Source organism: Anolis sagrei, chromosome 4 (genome assembly GCF_037176765.1).
Source record: "Anolis sagrei isolate rAnoSag1 chromosome 4, rAnoSag1.mat, whole genome shotgun sequence".
In the NCBI taxonomy this organism is placed as follows: Eukaryota; Metazoa; Chordata; class Lepidosauria; order Squamata; family Dactyloidae; genus Anolis; species Anolis sagrei.
In genome coordinates this window covers 177,623,469-177,647,849 of record NC_090024.1, presented here as the reverse complement: position 1 = coordinate 177,647,849, position 24,381 = coordinate 177,623,469, and the positions used below count along the sequence as shown (strand labels likewise).

The window sequence follows — 24,381 nt, the reverse complement described above, 5'->3', positions numbered from 1 at the left end:
CCCCACATCATCCATAGCACTGCCTTCTCCACCAGGGGAGAAAGTGTCACTACCCAGCTTCCTCCCCATGTTCACCCCATTGCTGGCAACAAGAACATAGGAAGCCTCCCGTATTCTCATTGCTCCATCCTACAATACAACACTTTCATCACAGTTTGGGGACGGATCCCTGCCAGAACTAGCTCTACATCATTTGATGGGATCCAGTGGGCTCCATCCCTAAACTGTGGTGAAAGTGTCATAGGTTGGGTAAATTTGCCTGTGTGATGAAGTCCTATGTCTCAGTGTCCAAGAACAAGTCATTTATTTTGGAGAGTTCTTTCTTATGATTCCATTCCTTTTCTTAAAACATTAGGATATTCTGGGGAAGCAGTTATCTAAAGACAATATAGCATCAGTGGAGATATTTGAACATGTCAGTCTGATGACCCTTGATACCATCATGAAATGTGCCTTCAGCAGTAAGAGTAATTGTCAGACAGAAAGGTCAGTATACAATATTTTCCTTAAACAAAGATCTACACTGCCCTATATCCCAGAATGTGATCCCAAATTATCTGCTTTGAACTGGATTATATGAGTCTACACTACCAGATAATCTGGAATAAGCAGAAAATCTGGAATCAGATCCTGGGATATAGGACAGTGTAGATCCAGCCAAAGTGTGAACGATGACTATATTACACTGTCCAATTTCACAGATGAAAACTGTGATGTTGTTTTAAACCATTGCTTTGAATGGGATCCAATTGTTCTGCATCAAAACTCATTGAACCCTAGAAACAGGAATGCTGTTTTAAACCACTTCTTTCCATAGGAAGGAATAATCATGCATTTCTATAAACAGGGATGGCAACTCTCTACTAAGCACAATATTCTAATTCGAACAAACCAGCAAAGGAAAACTGCCTGTTATCTGTTCTACAATGCATGTACTATGCTATATCTTGTGCTGGGGGACTTCAACGTCCATGCAGAGACCAACCTTACTGAACCAGTTCAGGACTTCATGGCCACCATGGCAACCATGGGGCTGTCCCAATAAGTATCTGGCCCTACCCACTATGCTGGATACACATTAGATTTTGTTTTCTGCCAGAGATGGGAGGAAGGGGGCGGTGTGGAGGAGCTGTCCATCACTCCATTGCTATGGACCGACCATCACTTGATCAGGTGTAGACAAGAGGGCATATGGTGGAAAAAACCTAGTGAGTCAAACCGAGCACAGCTATGCCTTTATCTAAGGCAGGGGTCCCCAAACTAAGGCCCGGGGGCCGGATCCGGCCCCCCGAGGGCATTTATCCGGCCCGCGAGATGTGGAGAAGGGGGGGGGAGGCAGCGGGCGAAGCAGCTTCGGGGCCGCTCCCTCCTCCTCCTCCTCCTCCCTGGGCCCAGCCGGCTCTTCTCCTGCCTTCAGGAAGGGGCCTGGCCTCATCCCAACGGCAGGAGAAGGGGGGGAGGCGGCAGGTGAAGCACCTTCGGGGCTGCTTCGTCCTCTGCCTCCCTAGGCCCAGCTGGCTCTTCTGCTGGGAAGGGGCCACGAGCTGCGTGCTTCCGCAGATCAGAGCCAGGCGGAGCAGCAGCCGCGTCCCGAGCCTCTGCCTGTCAGGGCGGGGACTCCATGGGCTTCCCTGCAAGGCAAGGAGCAGAGGGAGGGGGTCAGTGCGGAGGGAGCGAGCGAGGGAGGGAGGGGTCTCCTTCCAACAGGGAAGCACCCGCCAAGACCCTCCTCCTCCTCCTCTTCCTCCTCCGCTGCTGGGCAAGAACCCCCTCCCTTCACACACACACACACAGACATCATCTGGGTTATAGATTTTGGGCTGTATGGCTGTGTTCCAGAAGCATTCTCTCCTGATGTTCTCTCTTTGGTTCCATCCTTTCTTGTCTCTTTCCTTCCTTCCCTCCCTCTTTCTCTTTTTCGTTCCTTCTCTCCTTTCCCTCTTTCACTTTTTTATTTCCTTCTCTCCTTCTTTCTCTACCTTTCTTTCTTTCCTTTCCCTCCTTCTTCTTTCCCTTTCTTTCTCTCCCTCCTTCTCTACCCTTCTTTCCTTCTTTCTCTCCTTCCCTCCTTCTTTCCCTTCTTCTTTCCCTCTTTCTTTCTTTCTCTCCCTCCTTCTCTCCTTCCTTCATTATCTACCCTTCTTTTTTCCCTTCCCTCCCTTCTTCCCTTCTTCTTTCCCTCATTATTTCTCTCCTTCTCTACCCTTCTTTCTCCCCTGATAGATGTCTTATGTCCAAATTTGGTGTCAATTCGTCCAGTGATTTTTGAGTTCTGTTAATCCCACAAACGATCATTACATTTTTATTTATATAGATTTTTCAAATTATAATCCGGCCCTCCAACAGTTTGAGGGACTGTGACCCGGCCCTCTGTTTAAAAAGTTTGAGGACCCCTGATCTAAGGGCATATGCCACGGCAATAGAAGCAGCAAAGAATATTGCATCCGCAAAGAACCATCCGGCAGAGCTGTTCCAAGTAGTCAGAGGGTTGTTGATCCCCGCCTCCCAGGACAGGTCCCCTGTCGACTCAACATCCTGCTGTGAAGCATTTGCTCAGTTCTTTGCAGACAAAGTCGCTTTGATCTGCTCTGGCATTGACACTATGTTAATGGCAGTCTCTGAGGATATAACAAGAGCACCTGCTTGTCCGCTTTTGATGGATTTGTTTCAATTTGTTCAATTCAAGGATGTGGACAAGATTCTTGGAGAGGCGAGAGCAACTACATGCTTCCTAGACCCCTGCCTATCCTGGCTGGTAAAGGAAGCCAGAGGGGCTTTGGTAGAGTGTGTGAAGGTGGTGGTTAATGCCTCCCTTCAGGAAGGCAGTATTCCGGCCAGTTTAAAACAAGCTGTTATAAAACTGCTGTTGAAAAAACCAACACTGGACCCCACTCAATTTGTCAACTATTGACCAGTTTCCAATCTCTCCTATTTGGGCAAAGTCCTGGAACATGTAGTGGCCTCGCAACTCCAGGGATTCTTGGAAAACAAGGATTATCTAGATCCAGTGTAGTCTGGCTTTAGGCCGGGTCATGGTACTGAGACAGCCTTGGTCGCTTTAGTGGATGATCTATGCCGGGAGCTAGATAGGGAGTGTGTCGCTGGTAGTTCTGCTGGACCTCTCATCGGCCTTCAATATCATTGATCATAGTATCCTTTTGGGATGCGGTGTGGGAATGGGTCTTGGAGGTATTGCTTTGCAGTGGCTCCAGTCCTTCTTGGAAGTTTGCTCCCAGAAGGTTTTATTTGGGGACACCTGCTCGGCCCCATGGCCATTGTCTTGTGGAGTCCCCCAGGGCTCAGTACTGTCCCCTATGTTGTTTAACATCGATATGAAGCAGTTGGGGGATATCATCCAGGGTTTCGGGGTGCGGTGTCATCTGTACGCAGATTATGTCCAACTCTGTCACTCCTTCCCACCTGCTACTAAGGAGGCTGTTCAAGTCCTGAACTGGTGCTTGGCAGCTATAACGGACTGGTTGAGAGTGAACAAACTGAAACTTAATCCAGACAAGACAGAGGTCCTCCTGGTCAGTCGTAAAACCAAACAGGGCATAGAGTTACAGCCTGTGTTGGATGGAATTACACTCCCCCTGAAGACGCAGGTTCGCAGCTTGGGAGTGATCCTGGACTCATCACTGAGCCTTGAACCCCAGGTTTCAGCAGTGGTCAGGGGAGCTTTTGCATAGTTAAAACTTGTGCGCAAGCTGCGCCCGTACCTTGGGAAGTCTGACTTGGCCATGGTGGTCCATGCTCTGGGTACATCCCGAATAGATTACTGCAACACACTCTACGTGGGGTTGCCTCTGAAGACTGCGCAGAAGCTACAATTAGTCCAACGATTGGCTTCCAACCACAATTCGAAGTGCTGGTTTTAACCTACAAAATCCTACACGGTTCTGGCCCAGTTTACCTGTCTGAATGCATCTCCTCCTATAAACCTTCTAGGATGTTAAGATCTTCCGGAGAGGCCCTGCTCTCGGTCCCACTACCTTCGCAGCTGCGCTTGGTGGGGACGAGAGACAGGGCCTTCTCTGTGGTGGCCCCCCAGCTATGGAACTCTCTCCCTGGCGAGATTAGGCCTGCCCCCTCCCTCCTGTCCTTCAGGAAGCGGTTAAAATCCTGGCTGTGGAATCAGGCATTCACTGATTGATTGATAACCCGGTACAGTTTAAGTGGTAATGGACAACAGCAATTGGACTGAGTTTGATGATGAGTTGGATGATGTTTTTAACTTGATGAACTGTTTTTATTTGCATTTTAGAACTTATTTAATGTATGTTGTTTTATGATGTTATTTATGGTATTGTATGGCATTGAATTTTTGCTGTTAGCCATTCTGAGTCCCTCCATGGAGATAGAGAAGAACAGGATACAAAAGTTCTAAATAAATAAATAAATTATTATGCACATCTGTAAAGAGGGATGCCAGCTCCTGCTTACGACAGCTTGCTGCTAAGGACTGCCCATCAGAACACCCCCTTTTCCCTATGGCAAGCCTTCTCAACATCTTGTAGAGGGCTTTCAGGAGCAACTGTTTTGAACATAATATTTCTGAGGGTTTTGATGTAGTCCAGCAGAGACATGTTGCTCATCCACTATATTAAAGGATAATTTTATAATACTGGCTGCAAACAATTTGATTTTTACAACACAGACTGTTCCCAAAAGGTTTAGGCAAAAAAACCCAAAAAAAACAAAAAAAAGGTGTGGTCATTCCTACCTTGTATACTTTTCCAAATCAATAACTTTTGCTATCTTGACCACACTCTTATGTAGCTTGGCCATGTGTCTCAGTTTTTATCTATGGAATATTGGAGGGTATGCTTCACTATGTGGAGATATCGGTAATTGATTCAAGGTTTCTTTCTCCCTTGGGAATTACTTCAGTACTCCTTCAGCTCCTATTGCTAACAGTCTGCTGGAGTGAACTATATGGGTAACCCTATGGGCCAAATTCCATTTATGGACCAGAAGTTCTTCTTGGCAAGTCTAAAGAATTTAAGAGAAAAATGTTGGATGTGCTTGTTTTCTTGTTTACAATGTAACACAGTTTTGCTATAATTCTGGAATACTTTAAGTGTGATCCTATCAATTTGTGTTTTCAGTAGGGCTAATTCGCAATTTGTCTCTCTCAATATGATTATGCCTGCTTACTGTATCTTATTGTTTTCAACGTTGTTGTTGCGTGCAGGGATAATGCCTACATTAAGGCTGTCTATGAGCTCACCTACCTGTTTAGTCAGAGGATGAAGTCTCCGTGGTTGCACAATGACCTCATGTACTGGTTTAGCTCTCAGGGGCGCCGGTTTCGCAAGGCTTACAAACTAACCCACCATCACACAGGTATGTTTTATAAGGATGGCACTTTCCCCTACACCATTGTGGGTTAAATGTTTCTGGAGCTTACATGAACTTTACCGAATTAGTGTCAGGTGGGTCAAAAGAGTCAGATGAAGGACAAATATAAGAATTTAAATAACAACTACAGTCTGCCCATCTCATTTGTTGTGGCTAAGAGTGCAGAAACTCCACAAAAGTAGAAAACTTACAAATAAGAAAACATTTTTTATCGGAGAGAACATCTCTCTAGGAATCTCTAGGCCCTTGGTGGTGACTCTATGATCAACCTCCATTGCTTGATCCACTGGATTTTGCTTTAGAGGATCTAGAGATAACTAGGCAGGAAATATTAATGAAATCTTCCAATAATAAAATCTGCAAAAATTGAAGCCTCAAATGTGGAAAGCTGAATGTATTATTTTCCTCTTACTTTATGTTTCTTTCTTTAGTATTGATACTCAAGCCTTTTGTGTTCTTGGCTCCTGATAATATCATTTCTCCCTTCTCCTAAGAAGTCGATCAATCCTTTGTCTGGGAAGGGGCATCTCTGAGGCTCCAGCCATGTAATGAAAGGCAGCTAACATCCACACATGAGAGTCAGCTTTTAAGAGCTCTTCAAACCACATACACATCAACATTTTATATAACAACAACAACGACAACTTTATTTCTATCCCACCCTATCTCCCCAATGGGGACTCAGGTGGTTAACAACATGTAGCAGCAACATTCAATGCCATAAAATGTAAACAACAAACAGATAAATTCCCATAATACAGATAATAACACATCAAACATCAGCACTGAGCAATAAAAAACACTGCAACAAATTAGACATCACACAACTAAAAAATACATTTAATCAATAAGCTATTTAAAAACCAGACTTAAAAATTGACATTAATAAAAGTTTTTTTAAAGTATTAAAATTTAAAAACTAGGGTAACATTTTTCATTTTTCTCCTTTCTAATCCCCAAATGAATTTCCTAAAACAATCCTGAGACTCAGGCCCGTAGGCAGGATTTTGATTTGGGGGGGGGGGGGGGGTGAGTCTGAGTGAGAGAGGATCTACCCTAGCAAACCTTTTGTATCATTATCCCAATCCCCCCATGCTTATGGGATATATTGAGCATGGTGATCAAATCATGATATGAATAAACATAACAGTTTAAATAATAAATATTATTTATTTACTTTCATTAACAAAATGTTTAGAATACTTTTTGACTTATCTTTTACTTTACAGCAACAATCTTCTTTTCTTCTACCTGGCCATTTTTTCATTTTTACTTTTTCTGGTTTGCTAGTGATGCCCCAATGGATGGAAATTATTGCTAGTCCACTAAGTCTCTGGTCTGTCATTAAATTTCTAGATACACTTTTCACTCTCTTCATGGTTGAAAACAATCTTTCTACACTGCATGTCATTACTGGTAGAGTAGCTAACACAGTCAAAAGGAAATTTATTGATCGATAGTAGGTTTTGTCATACAGTTCCAACACTTTAAATACCTCAGTAACTTTCTTAATTGATGGTGTAATATTACACCACATTATGTACCCAGACTTGACGGAAGCAAGTGCTGTGTCATTTTCAAAGTATTATGACAGTTGTTCGTATGGTGAACTTTGTCTAGACCTGAAAACCCAGGGAGGAGAACCTGGAAACCTTTCAGTTCTGTATGAGTGAATCGACACATGGTATGAACACCGCAACTCTGAAATAATCTTCTACAGAATTAGTCCCTGGATTTACCCGATGACCCTGTCTTGAACTTTGCCTTGGAATAGTCAAGTTGCTTTGAAATATTTTTTCAGATGTTGTTCTTGCTAAGTCAGAGTTTTACAAAATGATCTTTTGCATCTTCTCTCAAAATTTCTAAAGACTTTAACAGCGACTTAGCATGGTATATGCCAGATGCCATATCAAGACTTTTCCTGAAGAAAAATTGATAGGGGCAAAGTAAGGCTGAAGAGTTGTTCACAACCAAACAGGCTAACAATGAAATCACTTTTTCAATTGCAGTCAAAAAGTTTGAAGCTGAAGAAGAGATTTTCCATGGTTTCTCTGAGATTTCTTCTAAGGCAACTACAATCGGCTTAAATAGTTCAACAAATGTCAATACACTGTCATGCCTCTCAATGAAATGGGTCTCACATAAACGTGTCAGTCTTTTTTTCTTTGTTTCTGGCAAATGAACGCTAATATTAATCTTCAAAATATTAGGTTCTTGTGGGTTTTTTCGGGCTATAGGGCCATTTTCTAGAGGCATTTCTCCTGACGTTTCTCCTGCATCTATGGCAAGCATCATCAGAGGTAGTGAGGTCTGTTGGAATTAGGACAATGGGTTTATATATCTGTGGAATGGCTGGGGTTGTCCTAATTCCAACAGACCTCACTACCTCTGAGGATGCTTGCCATAGATGCAGGCAAAACGTCAGGAGAAATGCCTCTAGAACATGGCCCTATAGCCTGTAAAAACCCACAGGAACCTAGTGATTCCAGCCATGAAAGCCTTCGACAATACTTCAAAATATTGTTAGCACTTGAACTGTTTCTGAATAAATTTGTTATTTCTTTTATTGTTCCAAGACAATTTCTGACAGAAGAGTTTGAAAATGTATCACTCAATGCAAGGTTCAGTCAATGACTTGCACAATGAAAATATCTTGCTTTGGGGTATGTTTCTCGAATTCTTGTTTGAACTCCAGTTAGATGGCCAGCCATGCTGACAACTCCATTGTAGACCTGCCCTACACACTTCTTCATGTCCAATTTCAATATGTAGCATTTTTCTAGGATAACTTTAGTGACATTTTCTGCCGATTGGTTGTATATGGGTATAAATCCTACAAAATCTTCCCTGATGACTGGTAAGTTTTCCTTTAAATCTACAAAGTGAAGACATAATGAAGCTGCTCTGTTGCTGGTTTCATCTGCCAGAATGGAGAAGCAATCAGACTTGTTGACTCTAGCAACAATCTCTTCTGTCACTAAACTGGAACCAATTTAAATTATCTCATTCTGTATTTCAGGACTGATGTATGTAGCATTCTTGCTACATACATAAGTTAATAACATGTCTCCTTAGATTTTTGTCTCCAGAGCATGCTCTAAATTGTAGTAAGGCTCAAAATTTCCCATCTTTTTTGGAAGGTTTCTCCAAGGAGAGAGGACCACTGTCTACATCTCCTCTAAGAGGCAACTCTTCCTCTGAACAAAAGAGAATTGTTTTGATAATGGAGATTAGAGCAGCTCTGTTTTCCACCCTCTCCCTTGCACGTTGTGTGTCTATTGGAGAGCAAATATCTTTTTGTTTTCCTGACATTATCTTAGTGAAATTGTCTGCATGTACAACACAAGCTTTGTGATATTCTGTAGCAGAGTGCTTCATAAATGTCTCTTTGGCTTTCTTCCAGTCTCTAAAATCACATATAACCAACTTTCCAGGAGCCTCATGACTTCCTTTTCCTATACCATCATGATAAAACAAAAAACATGGTTTGCAATAAACTGCTTCTTTTTTATTAGAATAAGGCAAAACAGCAAATCCTGAGGTGGGGTCTTTAATCCATTTTTCTTGAAATTTTCTCTTTTTGTTTTTACTTTTGATGAAGGAAAAGTGTAAGGCTGTTTTGGGAGGAGAACTGACTGAAGAATGTTTTACTTTGTGTTTTCATCTATCTTCTCCTGTTGAATTTATCCTATGTCAAAAGACTCTGTATGCCAGTTATAAAAACACATTTTTGAACGTTCTAATATTTCGTCAGCTTTAGGAGTATGACCACTTTATTGGCTTGAGTAATCAGCAGCTGATGTGGTACTGCTCGAAGAAGGAAGGGTATCATCCACATCTAAAAAAATAATTCTACTGTCCTGTTGAGTATTAGCTATCCATCCCAATTTTGTGTCATCTGCAGAATTGATAAGTGTGCCTTCTATTCCATCACCCAAGTCATTGATATAGATATTGAATAACATTGGGCCAGGACAGAATTCTGTGGCACCCCACTGGTTACTTCTCTCCAGGATAAGTAGGAGCCACTGATAAGCTCCCATTGTGTTTGGCCAGTCAACCAATTCCCAATTCACCTAACAGTAGCAATGTCTAGCCTGTCTTTTACTAGCTTATTTGAGGAAGTGTAAAGGGGAACTTTGCCAAAGGCCTTACTGAAATCGATATATGCTACATCTACAGCATTCCCTCCATCTACCAAGCTTGCACTCCTTATCAAAAAAGAGATGAAGTTATTCTGGCATGGCTTGTTTTTGAGAAACCCATGTTGATTTTTTGCAACCATTTCTTTCTAAACATCCTTTTTAAAGTGCTTAGAGATTGTATTTTTAATGATCTGCTCCAGAATCTTTCCGAGTTTTGATGTCAGCTTAACTAGACAGTAATTGTTCGGGTCCTCTTTCGCCCTCTTTTTGAAGATGGGGGCAACATTGGCCTTCTTTCAGTCTGTTGGAAGTTCTCCTGTTCTCCAGGAATTCTAAAATATTATGGTCAGTAGTTCCGAAATTACTTTTGCCAATTCTTTTAATACTCTTGGATGTAGTTCATCTGGTCTTGGAGACTTGCTATCATTTTAATTAGCCAGATATCCCTGTACTACATTTTTACCCATTCTGTGCTGCATTTCCCTACTGCATTTTTCTCTCACATAAGCTAGACTTCAAACTATTAACTTCATTGAGTTGTTGAAAATATCAAGCTATTGTTTCACCTCAGCAAGAATCTTTATTATCATAGACAGAAATGTTGTTTAACTTTTATGCTCATGTTTACTTCTTGTGTCTACTACAGACAGTGTAATAAAGGAGAGAAAGGAGTCACTTAGAAATGAAATAGAACTTGAGAAGATCTTGAAAAAGAGGCATTTGGATTTCCTAGATATTCTTATTTGTGCGAAGGTAAGTATTTATTCAGCAGTTGTCTCCTAGCCTACCAAATAGTTATTATATTTGCTATAGCTGCTTGGCATTGTAGATTGAGCTGAAATAATTTCTCCAAGCTTTGCAACTTTTCTATGTGCACAATGTAACCATCATTAATCAGCTCTGATATGGCCATCAAGAGTCTCATGTTCTGTGGATCATGGCCATGTGCTTTAATAAATAGTTATATTCTATACTGAAGAAGCATCTAATAATCCAATACTACCACTAGGTTCAAAGTTCAGGATTGTTCCTCGCCTGGAAGTCTCTATGCCAAAACTTGGGACCGAGGGACGGTCCTCAATTATGTCATCAAGCATTAATCATTGGGTACCAAAGACAGTCATTCAGAGAGAAAGGTAGGAGGGGAGAATGTATTTTTCTGTTTTGAAATTGAGATTTTTTTTAAAAAAAAAATCTCAGTTAAAAGACTGGTTCTTCAGATCAAAGTGAAATTAAAGGATTTTATTCCTTCTCACTTGCAACTGGTTTCGGTTTGCAGTTTGAGCACTTGGTCACTAAAATATTTGCCACCACTGTTGTAGGCTGTCTCCCCAAACCTTTTTCCTACCAAAAGCTTTCCCCCGTCCCTTTTCCTCCCACCTTTCTACCATAAAGCCTCAGACAAATTTTAGCTCTTTCCTCAATCCATCGTATCTATAGTGCCAGAATTTTTTACTTTACCATCGTCCCATCAGAAAACCTGAGCTGGTCTCCAAGCCTTCGTTGTGCCCCCCAGAAGGCAAAGAAGCAAGTGTTGTGGCTGCTGCTAAAATTGGCTCCTGTGTCCTAGGGTGGTAGGAAGGCTTTGAAAATCCATCTGAGGCTTCTAAAGCATTGTACTTTACACATTTCCCTTAAATTTAAAAGAGTTAAACTCTGATTAATTTTGTCAGGGATCTTAACTGAACATTCAGCATGTGTAAATTATTATCTATCATCACAGAAAAGACAGGACTTCCATTTAAAAAAGCACTAGTGAAAGAGGTTATGCCAGGACAGGCAAAATGCCATGTGAGACATTAAAGGTAAATACTAGCCTCTTCAATGATGCCAGGATATTGATAACAATGAGCACAGCTGTAAAAATAGTGAAGCTTAAATAATAATGATAATAATAATAATAATAATTATTATTATTATTATTATTATTATTTATATTCTGCTCTGTCTCCCTGGAGGGACTCAGAATGGATTACAAACATAAAAGGCAAACATTCAATGCCCGAATACAACAACAATACATCCATACTAAAAAAATTTAACAACCCGAATTATGACTTAACAACTAAAATTAAATTTAAAAAAATTAGCCTGTTATAACAGACATAAGACAAAACATCAAACATTGAAAGGAAGAAACAATTTCCCAGTTCCTTGGGGCAAATAAATTGATCATTGCTCAAGATATCTATTGAGCTGGTGGGGCGAACAGGGCACGGATATGGATGGTAGCTATTAATCAGATGTATAATGGTAGTATTACCAACTACTTATCTAAATATCTAAATATTTTGTTAAGAAGTGATCAACGGCCAAATAATTGCAGTCATCGTGTGGAAGCATGAGTGATTATAGCTGAAGTTGTAGGCTGGAATCTTCCTGGTAGCTCCAATTACAATACATTCCACACAGCCCTATATCCCAGAATATCGAGGCAGGAAATCCCACATTATCTGAGGGCCCTTCCACACAGCCCTATATCCCAGAATATCAAGGTAGAAAATCCTACATTATCTGAGTGTGGACTCAGATAACTTGGTTCAAATCAGATAATGTGGGATTTTCTGCCTTGATATTCTGAGATATAGGGATGTGTGGAAGGGCACTGAGATTTCCAAGCTGCTATTGTTGCTAAATGCGCTCATGTTGATTTTAACTTACTGCAGCCATATGAAGGAAAGACATGAGGTTAGTTATATTTAGCTAGATCAGTTCCAATGCATGCTAGGTTGTTTTATGGGTGTTACTAAGGACTTTGCCTTCAGTGCACCAGCTCTTACCAATAGCACAAACCCTGTGTTCCCTGTGCTCTTAGGATGAAAATGGGAACTCGTTGTCAGATGAAGACTTGCGTGCCGAGGTGGACACATTTATGTTTGAAGGTCATGATACCACAGCTAGTGGCATCTCTTGGCTCTTCTATTGTATGGCCCAGAATCCTGAACATCAGCAGAGATGCAGAGAGGAGATAGTGGAACTTCTTGGCAAAGAGGGGCATGTGCAATGGTCAGACCACATTTTGCTCTTTATCTGTATTTTTAAGGTTGTATATGATCAAAGGCCTTATACTGACTAAATCACATTAATCTATGAAATAGAAAGGAGAGACTTTCAGTTAAGAAATATATGTGACTTCTTCCTCTTGCCTTCTCTTTTTCTATCTATACTTTTAATTATGGCTTGGCTCCCAATGATAACAGTATATTATTTAAAAAATCTAATGTGAAATCACAGGAATTATTTATTTATTTATTATTTATTTATTTATTTATTTCTTGCACTTATTGACTGCCACTCTCAGCCCTAGGGCGACTCGTGGCGGTGAACAACAACATAGAAAAGACAGTTTACAATAAATCAAGACAATACACCACAATCTACTACTAATAACATATACTTATACTAAAAATCCGCTTCGTCATATCCTGGGGTCATAGTCGATTTCATAGTCGTAGTCCATTCCGGTCATCATTCCAATGATATGGCACTCAGTTGAAGGCCAACTCGAAGAGCCATGTTTTCAGGCTCCTACGAAAGGCCATAAGGGAGGGCGCCTGTCTAACTTCAGCAGGGAGGGTGTTCCACAGCCGGGGGGCCACCACCGAGAAGGCCCGCTCCCTCGTCCCCGCCAGGCGTGCCTGTGAGGCAGGCGGGACCGAGAGAAGGGCCTCCCCGGATGATCTCAAGGTCCTCGTGGGCTCATAGGCCGAGATGCGGTCAGCAAGGTATTTTGGGCCGGAACCGTTTAGGGCTTTGTAGGATAACACCAGCACCTTAAATTGGGCCCGGTAGCGAATCGGCAGCCAGTGAAGCTGGGACAGCAGGGGCGTTGTATGCTCCCTGCGTCCCGCTCCTGTTAACAACATGACTGCCGCGCGCTGGACTAGCTGAAGCTTCCGGGCCGTCTTTAAGGGCAGCCCCACGTAGAGAGCGTTGCAGTAGTCGAGGCGGGATGTGACCAAAGCGTGTACCACCGTGGCCAAGTCAGACTTCGCAAGATACGGGCGCAGCTGGCGCACGAGCCTAAGCTGTGCAAATGCTCCCCTGGTCACCGCTGAAACCTGGGGATCCAGGCTCAGCGACGAGTCCAGGGTCACACCCAAGCTGCGAACCTGCGCCTTCAAGGGGAGTGCGACCCCGTCCAGCACAGGCTGTAACCCTATACCCTGCTCGGCCTTGCGACTGACCAGGAGTACCTCTGTCTTGTCTGGATTTAGTTTCAGTTTGTTCGCCCTCATCCAGACCATTACAGCGGCCAGGCACCGGTTCAGGACTTCGACGGCCTCCTTAGTAGCAGGTGGGAAGGAGTGACAGAGTTGGACGTCATCTGCGTACAGGTGACACCGCACCCCGAAACTCCGGATGATCTCACCCAGCGGCTTCATGTAGATGTTAAACAGCATGGGGGACAAGATGGAACCCTGAGGAACCCCACAGGTCAATGGCTGTGGTGTTGAACAGGAGTCCCCCAATAACACCTTCTGGGTACGACCCTCCAGAAATGACCGGAGCCACTGCAGAGCAGTGCCCCCAAGGCCCATCTCTGCAAGGCGCCCCAGAAGAATACCGTGGTCGACGGTATCGAAGGCCGCTGAGAGGTCCAGGAGCACCAACAGGGACACACTCCCCCTGTCTAGCTCCCGGCGCAGATCATCCACTAAGGCGACCAAGACCGTCTCGGTACCATGTCCCGGTCTGAAACCAGACTGTGCCGGATCCAGATAATCCGTGTCTCTCAAGAATACCTGGAGTTGTGAGGCCACCACGCTTTCCATGACTTTGCCCAAGAAGGGAAGATTGGAAACAGGCCGAAAGTTGTCAAATTTGGTGGGGTCCAGTGATGGTTTCTTCAACAGCGGCTTTATAACAGCCTGTTTTAGGCTCGCTGGAATCTTGCCTTCCCGAAGGGAGGCATTAACCACCACCGTTACCTACTCGGCCAATCCCCCTCTGGCCTCCTTCAGAAGCCAGGATGGGCAGGGGTCTAGGATGGACGTGGTGGGTCTCATTCCTCCAAGTATCTTGTCCACATCCTCGGGCTTCACAAACTGAAAAGAATCCAACAAAATAGGACAAGCAGGTGCTTGTGTCACATCCACGGAGACTGCATTTAATGTGGCGTCCAGCCCAGAGCGGATCAAAGCGACTTTGTCTGCAAAGAACCGAGCAAATGCTTCACAGCGCGTGGCCGGATTGTCAGGGCTCCCACCTGAGATCGGGGGAGTTAAAAGACCTCTGACAATCCGAAACAACTCCGCTGGATGGTTTTTTGCAGACGCAATAGTGGCCGCAAAGAAAGTTTTCTTTGCGGCTTTTATTGCCGCGGCATATGCCCTTAGAAAGGACACAAACCGTGTTCGGTTTGGCTCGCTTGGGTCCGAGCGCCACACGCTCTCTAGTACCCTCTTCCTTCGCTTCATCGCTGCCAGCTCCTCAGTGAACCAAGGAGCTGGTTTAGCTCGGTTACTTGAGAGGGGACGTTCCGGAGCGATCCTGTCAATTGCCCTGGTCATCTCCCCATTCCAGAGAGTGACCAAGGCCTCGACATGGTCACCTACCGAGGTGGCGGGAAATTCCCCAAGAGCCGTCAGGAATCCATTCGGATCCATAAGCCTCCTGGGGCGGACCATCTTAATGGGTCCTCCACCCTGGCGGAGGTCAGGGGGCGCAGTGAGCCTAAATCTGATCAGGAAGTGGTCGGTCCATGGCAACGGAGAGATAGACAGCTCCTCCACACCGCCACCCTGCTCCCATCCCTGGCAGAAAACCAAGTCCAATGTGTGTCCAGCACAGTGGGTGGGGCCAGTTATTCGTTGGGACAGCCCCATGGTTGCCATGGCGGACATGAAGTCCTGAGCCGCTCCTGTGAGGGTTGCCTCAGCATGGATGTTGAAGTCCCCCAGCACAAGAAGCCGTTGGGACTCCACAGCCAGGCTCGAGACCACCCCCGCTAGCTCAGGTAGGGAGACTGTAGTGCAGCGAGGTGGACGGTACACTAACAGAATCCCTATTCTGTCCCGGTCACCCACCCTCAGGTGGACGCATTCAAAATTTGTGGTCTGCGGGATGGGGCTCCTGGTCAGATGGATGGAATCTCTATAGACCACTGCGACCCCGCCTCCCCGTCCTCCGGCTCTTGGTTGGTGTTGCACGGAGAAGCCTGGGGAGCAAAGCTGGGAGAGGTTTACGCCCCCAGCTTCATCCAACCAGGTCTCCGTGATGCATGCCAGATCTGTCCGCTCCTCCAGGATTAAATCCTGGATCCAGGTCGTTTTTCCGTTGACAGATCTGGCGTTCAACAACACCACCTTCAAACCGGAGGGTCCGCTCACCTGGTTACACCAATTTACCTTAGGAGACCGATTGGGGGTGGTTAATATGGATAAGCGGTCCGAATTAGGCCGAATTCGGGGTCTCCTTTTGCCGCATCTCCTCCCTCCCACCACGACCTCTATGGGGGCCCCTCGGCTAGTGGAACACCTCCCCCCCTCCATGCCGCAATACAGAGCCAAGAAATTACTTTCTACTTTGCTCGTTGTTAGATTTTTTGGTTCTTGCCAACATCCTCTCTCCCCCTCCCCCCAATATTGAAATATTGGGAAAATTTCAATATTCCAATTGAAATGGTTGATATTATAAGCATTTGTGAGATTTGTTGAATAATTTCCTCTTGCCTTTCAGGGATGATCTAGGAAAGATGATATACACCACCATGTGCATTAAAGAGAGCCTTCGACTTTACCCACCAGCCCCTCAAATAGGACGAGAACTGAATTCGCCAGTGACATTTCCAGATGGAAGAACACTACCAGAAGGTCTGTCTTTCACACATCTTTTGCTGATTTGCATTTATTTGTATTTTAACTTTTCTTTTATCCAAAAAATTCTTCAATATTTTGAAGGGCTACCTTTAAAAATTACATGAAGATGTAGTAGTAATTTACAAGGGGTCTTCAAAAGGTTTATGCACTTTTCTTAACTCCCTTATTAAGAATATCATAAACAACACCACTTTTCTATATGGTCACCTTCCTTTGTGGTGTATTTTTACCAGTACTGTGCCAACTTCTTAATGCCATAGACAAAATATGTTTTTGCTTGAGTATGTAGCCATTGATACTCTTCTACTTTCACATCTATATAATCACCTGCACAAGAGATTATTCCATCAGCCCACTTTGGCTGGAATTGAATGAATGTTTTTAAGCTGTTGCATTCTATTGTACTTATATCTTAACTGTAATGTTTTATTGTACTTATATTTTGACTGTTTAAATCGCTATGTTGTATTTATTGTTGTATATGCAATGTGGCTTTGAATTTTTCATAGTTTGTAAGCTGCCCAGAGTCCCCCTAAGGGTGAGAAGGGTGGGGTATGAATATAGTAGTAATAATAGGGGTAGTAGTGGAGCCCCTGGTAGTGCAGTGGGTTAAACCGCTGAGCTGCTAAACTTGTTGACCGAAAGGTTACAGGTTTGAATCTGGGTAGTGGCGTGAGCTTCCACTGTCAGCCCCAGTTTCTGCCAACCTAGCAGTTCTAAAACATACAAATGTGAATACTGCTCTGGTGAGAAGGTAATGGCTCTCCATGCAGTCATGCTGGCCACATGATCTTGGAGGTGTCTATGTACAACACTGGCTCTTTGGCTTAGAAATGGAGATGAGCACCAATCCCCAGATTTGGACACGACTGGACTTAATGTCAGGGGAAAACCTTTACCTTTACCTAGTAGTAGTAGTAGTAGTAGTAGTAGTAGAAGAAGAAGAAACAGAAGAAGATGATGATGTGTGCTCTCAACACACCTTTTGCCTACAGAAAGCATATGACAAAATACTGCTCCTCTTTGGTGTGGCAAACCTGGCTTTCCTGCCACACTAATCCATGGTTCTCAACCTATGGGCAGCATCCCACTGGTGGACTGTGAGACCTAAAATAAGGTCCGTGGCTCTAGATTATTAAATATGGTTTTCTGTGGGTGAGCAGATGGCGACTACTGGATGGCATATGCTCTGTATCAGAAACTAGAGCTGATGTGGTCTATCCCATACAATTTTCTGAATCAGCACCCCAAATAACCAAACCAAATCTAAAGTTGGCTAAAAACTGATTTGTAAACATGTTGGTATAAACGTTGGAGAGTGGTCCCTGGTCAAAAAAAGGTTTTTAAAACCCACTGGACTAGTCGCATGGTACTTTCAGACACAACCATTTATTATTTCTCCTGCTCTCATTGTTTTTGTTCAAAATTACACAAATGCAGAAACTTTTTGAAAACCCACAAACATATGCAGTGTAGAAGAGAGATTTTCAGCAGATGTTGCTTATCCTCTTATGTGTAAGTAATATCTCCTGGAATTCCCTATTTGGCACACCTATTACAGGAATAGGAGCCATCCCAAGTTTTCACTAGGAATGGCAGATCCTGGATTTACTATGTGAATGTGCCATAGAAATCAGAGCCCATGCAGGCTTCATTGTTATGGAGATTCTAGGTGCCAGAAAGGTATACGGTGCACAGTCATAAAAAAATCCCATCTGCAACACAAAATGTGTAGCTTGAAAACAATCAGATGTGCTATGGATTGCTCAAACACTAATCTCTAAATGAATGGGCATATATTTTTTTGAAAGTGCACTTTTTTTTTCTTTTATGCTCCAGCCCAGCTTGGATTTCATTTCTATCTCTTGGTACCTCCCATTCTTTTGCAATTGTTGCCAACAATGTTGATAGGAACACTGGATGTTCATATGTGCTGCGTTTAAATATTTATTCCTAAATTTTGTCAAGCAATTGATCACAGTGTTGAAAGTAATGTGAATTGTTAAGTTGATGCATCTTACACAATTCTTAGGCTCAGGACAAGTCCAGTTTTGATTATCTTTCTGCTTTATTACATATCAGAAAAGGTTTGGAGGTTATAATCAGAATCATATTGTTATTGGGATGCATAAGAACAGCACCTCACAGTTGCAGTGGGAAAATAGTATACAGGTTTTAGAAATTTTAAACTAACCTGAACATTTTTTTTCTTCTTATGGTAATCTATCCTGCTCCTGATATGTATGGTGTAGACTGAGCCCCCTTCTATACTGCCATGTAAAATCCAGATTATCTGTTTTGAACTGGATTATATGGCAGTGTAGGTTTAGATAATCCAGTTCAAAGCAGATAATGTGGATTATCTGCTTTGATAATCTGGATTTTATGGCAGTATGGAAGGGGTCTAATATTCGCAAGCTCTTCCTCACCTGCTTCTCATTCCATTTCTGTTGTTGAAACTTTCTGCTCCAACTCCTTAGAATGTAGGATAGGCTTAGTGTAAGTTCAGTACCTTTCCTATCATTAATGAAGTTAATGGTCTCTCTCAACCCTGTCTCAGATTTATTATTGGATAGGATTTTCCTTGGCAGAAGGTAGAGACTTCTGGAAAGTTGGTTTCCTAACTCTGATCCCCTTTCAGTCTAATTCCAAGTTTGGGATTCATACCTTCCTTGCTATTTTACCTTTACAGATATCTATGATAGCTCCATCGTTTCATAGATCCAAATAAGCAAGGATGGAAATTGAATTGTGTATTCACTTATTTAAATACGTGCTGCCTGAATAAGTTCAGCTATTGTCCCCATATAACAGCCTGGGTTTAAAGTGGTCTGAAGTGGTTGTATCACAGCTGTGGGGGCAAATATTGAGTCTAGTTTTTGGATGGAAATGTTATAGTTCTCCAAGGATGTGTTGTCTCAAAACAGTGTATTGTCTTAAACAATATGGCATTCTGCTCAATTTCTCTCAATGACACTTTTTCTATTCCTACCTCATCCAGGGTTTTATCATTTTACCTTGTCCATTTGGCCTGCCCATTGTGTCAATTTGCTTTATTTATTTTATTTTGCTACTGTATGTATTTTATTCTAATGTATTTTTGTTGTCTGCATTTTGTATTTTATTTTGCTGCATTGTATCTTTGGGCTTGGCCTCATGTTAGCCGCCTTGAGTCCCTTTGGGGAGATGGTGGCAGGGTATAAATAAAGTTTATTATTATTATCAATTCCAAAGTATACAACCTCACAGATAACTTTTGCCATCCCAGTGATAAATATTAAACAATACAGTAAATTTTATGATCTTCACGGCGGCTTCTGATGTTTTCCTAATGACAGATCAGCTCTCAGTTAGAGGAACTCTGCAGAAAGAAAGATATAATTAAATGCAATACAAATGAATAGTGCCTTGATAGCTCATACAGTTTTGCAGCATTTATTTATTTGTACTCCTTGTTAAGCAATGTTTTTCTATTTGCTTCATAGGACTTTTAATCATAATGAGTATTTACAGCCTTCACCAAAATCCCGAGGTCTGGGAGAATCCTCAGGTAATTATAAACTAGGGCAATAAAAGTTTAGGCGTCAAAGGCTTTCTTGGAAGAATGGGAAAACTGGATACTTTTAATGATGAGATAGGGCAGGAATGGTTAACTTCAATATCTTCTGAAACCAATTATCTCCGCCAAAATAGCTAAAATCAGAAGGAGATGATCGTCTATTTCTGGTTCTGAATTTTTTTTCTCTTTGCTGTTTTTGATATTAGTACAGGGTGAAAAAAGCCTATTTTAAAAGCCCTTAGAGATGCAATTAACCCTATCTGTAGCCAAAAAGAAAAAGAAAGAAAGAAAGAAAGAAAGAAAGAAAGAAAGAAAGAAAGAAAGAAAGAAGAGTGCCCAGAAAGGAAAGAGGGGTGGCCTGGATAATAGCTATGGGGACTGCAAGTAGCCCAATGGCCAGATTTGGCTCAACTTTGAAATAGAGACTTTAAGAGCCCCCCCCCCCCCCCCTAGCCTCCTCCTCTCTTTCCTGCTGACTTATTTGAGTGCAAATATATTTTGCATCTTGGACTCTGTTCACAAAAAGCAGAGTACGTGGAAACAAAAAAAGAAAGTGCCTGCAAGAGAGAGAAACTACGCACCACCAGAGACAGTTAACCTTGCAACAGAAATACATAAGAGTAACTACTCTTCTGTCCATGCCTACCAGCTTCAGGGAATGCTTCAGAGCAGTGGTTTCCAAATTCTGTTCTTTAAATCAAATTTTAAATGGATTGTAAAATAAAACTGCACCAGGTCAAATATTCTTTTGTCTTTAGTGTGAAGGAAGGGGAAACAGAAGTTATCTCCTAACACCTACTCGCCAACAGAACCGTTTTATCACAGCCCTGTGTCTCAGACCCATATGACCTCTTCAAAGAAGGTGCATGGCAGTTCTGAAAAAGATTCTCATACATGCTCTTGGCTTTTCTATCACATCTTAGGGCTCTTCCACAACCATATAACCCAGAATATCAAGGCAGAATGTCCCACAATATCTGCATTGAACTGGGTTATCTGAGTCCACACTGCCATATATCCCAGTTCAAAGCTGATAATGTGGGATTTTACTCAGCTGTGTGGAAGGGGCCTAAGAAGGTCTTTGTCTTATAAATACTAGCGTACCACTGCTCCCCTCAATAAATTCATCTCAGGGAAATCTCACATTTGCATCCACACTCATCCTTTGAATTGCAGTATGTTGCTTTCAATGGCTTTCAAGAAGAAAAATCCTGGCCAGGTTTTTTGGGCCGTGTAACACATTTCTGGTTTAATTCACAGGGGAGAACCTTTCTGCACCTAGCAAACATGCTAGATTTTTGCGCAACGAGAAGTGGCTCATGAAATTTGGGAAACTTAATGAAGTTACTACATCTTTCCAGCAGAAAGATACAGCCTTGTTCACATTAACAGACATTAACAGACAAAATAAATGTAGAATGTCTCCCTCTCCTGGTCCAGTTTCTTAGTGAAAATGAGTTGGAAATTATAGCTGATGCGCATAAAACCATTTATGAGCACTAATGTACCTCAAGAATGGGGCTCCATAGTCACCTATGTCCATGCCAGAGAATGAAGACCTTTCTGAAACTTTTAAGAGGTTTTAAAATGAAATTTCTATCTGTGCCACTGAATGGGTTTTGAGGAGGATTGAAAGACAATAGCCAGAAAGGCTATTCAAGCTCTGCTCTCCTTGTGTCCATTGATGCAAATCAGGTTTTTCATCATATGCTTAAACCAAAAACAAGCAGAGGAGGAGGAGGAGGAGGAGGAGGAGGAGGAGCAGCAGCTTTAATTTTATACCCCACCTCCATCTTCCCAAAGGGACTCAGGGTGGCTTACATGGGGCCAAGCCCAAACAAATACAGTTAAAAACATCACAAATAAAATAGTAAAACAACATAAAACAACATTATAACAAAAGGAAAACAAACATCATAAGCAGCAACCAGAAGTACTTCAACATTTATTTGGGAGGGAGGGAGCTGGTTTGCGAACAGCTTAGAAGATAGGCTGGTCAATGAGGTATGTAGAACATATAGCCATATAGGGATAGAACAATTGTAACAGGGTCATTTTAACTTAAAAAGTGCAGTAATCAAATACAGTAAGTTAGGTGCTGCTCTGGATTTAGCTGTCTGACATAAAGCCCAATTTCAAAACTACCATATTTAATCAATCCTAAGGCTCACTTAGGATTTTTTAAAAAAACGAACACTGCTAACATTGCAGTCCTATGCACACTTACTTATAATAAAGACCCATTCAATAAGGCATATAATCAGGCAAGTGTGTATGGAATTACAGTCAAAGCATGATATTTTGGCATGGTTCTTTTTGTCCAAAAATCATGATCAAGTCTCATGCTAACTCAAATATTTATTTTCTGCAACAGGTATTTGATCCACTAAGATTTTCCTTGGAAAATTCAAGTCATCGCCACCCCTATGCTTTTCTTCCTTTTGCTGCTGGGCCAAGGTAAAGAGTTTGAATCTTGCTTTTTAAATGTTTCCTCTCCACAATATATTTATTTTCTATGAGATTTAACTAAGTTGAACACTTCTAGAACTATAGATAGATTTCAATAAGGTTTTTTTTGTCATGTCACAAGCGACTTAAGAAACTGCAAGTCGCTTCTGGTGTGAGAGAATTGACTGTCTGCAAGGACATTACCCAGGGGGTGTCCAGATGTTTTGGTGTTTTACCATCATTGTGGGAGGTTTCTCTCATGTCCCCACATGGGAAGCTGGAGCTGATAGAGGGAGCTCATCTGCGCTCTCCCCGGATTCAAACCTCTGACCTATTAGTCTTCAATCCTGCCAGCACAGGGGTTTAACCCACTGTGTATTAGATAATTAAACATTCTTACTAATTCATAAACACTTTGATTGATATCTGTGGGTTCATATATTCTTTGAGTGCATTATTCATTTGTTTATTACTTTTCAGAGTGGCTTTCAATATAGTGGCTTTCAATATAGTGAAAATGCTGAAATAATACTATGAACAGATACAGAATATAAGCTTTCATATATGCGAATTGTTGGAAGAATATACCCAGATAAAACAACACAATATTATTGTTATTGTGTGCCTTTAAGTCCATTCCACTTTGTGGCGACTATATACTAGAATTTTCTTAACAAAATCTTTTCAGCTATGGTTTGCCATTTTCAGTCTTCCCTTTAAACTGAGAATGTGACTTTCCCAACCCACCCAGTACATTTCCATGTCTGAAAAGGAATATGAACCCTGGTTTCTTAGGAGACCTATTCCTCTAGTCTTGACTCACTATATCATGGCACTTCTAAAAAAAACACAGGGACTAAAAAAAAAACCCCAACAACATAAGGATTGAGAACTAATAAGGTTTTCAGTTGGTAGCAAAAAGAAAGCCAAAAAAGTGGATAGGTGCTTATGTGACAACTTCTGGAATTCTCTTTCGCTTAAAATCTTACTTTTAATTCCACTCAGGAACTGCATTGGACAACAGTTTGCCATGAATGAGTTGAAAGTTGCTCTTGCCTTGACACTTCTGCGGTTCGAACTTTTGCCTGATCATTCCAAAACCCACATTCCCACGTCACAGATTGTCACCCGACCCATGAATGGGATACATCTGAAGATGACACCTATCCATTGATCTTTGTCATACTGTAACTCCAGGAGTGGCACTTTGGAACTCTCAAAATTATATAGATAGAACAATTTTTTATAACTATCCCATGTCCTATTTGACTTATAATGATCCTTTGAATGAAAGACTTCCATAAGCTCATGGCATCATCAACAGACATCTGATCAGATCTTGCAAAGTCAAGACAATGGCTAAGTTCTCCTTCCTGCTGCTGTCCGCTTTACCAAATTGTATTGTCTCCTCCTATGAATTATTCCAGTGAGTTTTATGATATGGCCAAAACACAGAAATGTCAATGTAGTCATATTGGCTTATTATGAGAATCCAAGCTTGATTTGATGTAGGGCCAATTTATTTTTCTTTTTTGCAGTTCATGGTATCCATATTACTCTCTCCCTGTTGCACAATTCAAATGAGTTTATCTTCTATCGGCTTTCTTTTTTAGTATAATTTTAATTGAAGGTTTTCAAGGGTAAACATTAAAAGAATAGAAGTCCAAAATGGGATGGGATTTGGGTTGGGGTTAGGGTTTGGGTTCAGGGTTGGGGTTGGGGTTAGGGTTAAAGCTTGGAGGGGGGGGGGGGAGAAAAAAGCAGGAGAGAAAAAGAAAAAGAAAACATTAAACTTCCATTCTTCTTTATAATGGTATTTTAAAAACTTAGGAATTCCTTTCTTCTTTCTATATGGATTGTTTGACGTTGATTCTCAGCTCCTAGACTCTCTTCATATTCTAATTCTGAGAAGTGCCCTGCCATTGACCATTTATTTATCAGTAATTAGTTAATTTATATACTACCTTTCCCCTTGTGGAGGATCTAAGGTGGCTTATAAACATTTAGTAATTTTTAGACATTTCCAAATGTTTTTGTTTACTTATGC

At 42.0% G+C, this 24,381-nt stretch overlaps 1 protein-coding gene across 1 annotated transcript in view; it reads left to right on the top strand.

The window, feature by feature from the left end:
- The window catches only part of LOC132773888 (cytochrome P450 4A24-like), a 32,980-nt gene extending 8,950 nt beyond the window's left edge, over positions 1-24,030 (top strand). Inside the window, exons 5-12 of the mRNA XM_067467895.1 lie at positions 356-486; positions 5,195-5,346; positions 10,153-10,259; positions 12,322-12,512; positions 16,188-16,321; positions 19,813-19,877; positions 22,261-22,343; positions 23,340-24,030. Of these exons, the coding sequence (XP_067323996.1) occupies positions 356-486; positions 5,195-5,346; positions 10,153-10,259; positions 12,322-12,512; positions 16,188-16,321; positions 19,813-19,877; positions 22,261-22,343; positions 23,340-23,508 (1,032 nt within the window). The 3' untranslated portion in view covers positions 23,509-24,030. The remainder of the gene's footprint in view (positions 1-355; positions 487-5,194; positions 5,347-10,152; positions 10,260-12,321; positions 12,513-16,187; positions 16,322-19,812; positions 19,878-22,260; positions 22,344-23,339) is intronic.
- Positions 24,031-24,381: the final 351 nt, after the last annotated feature.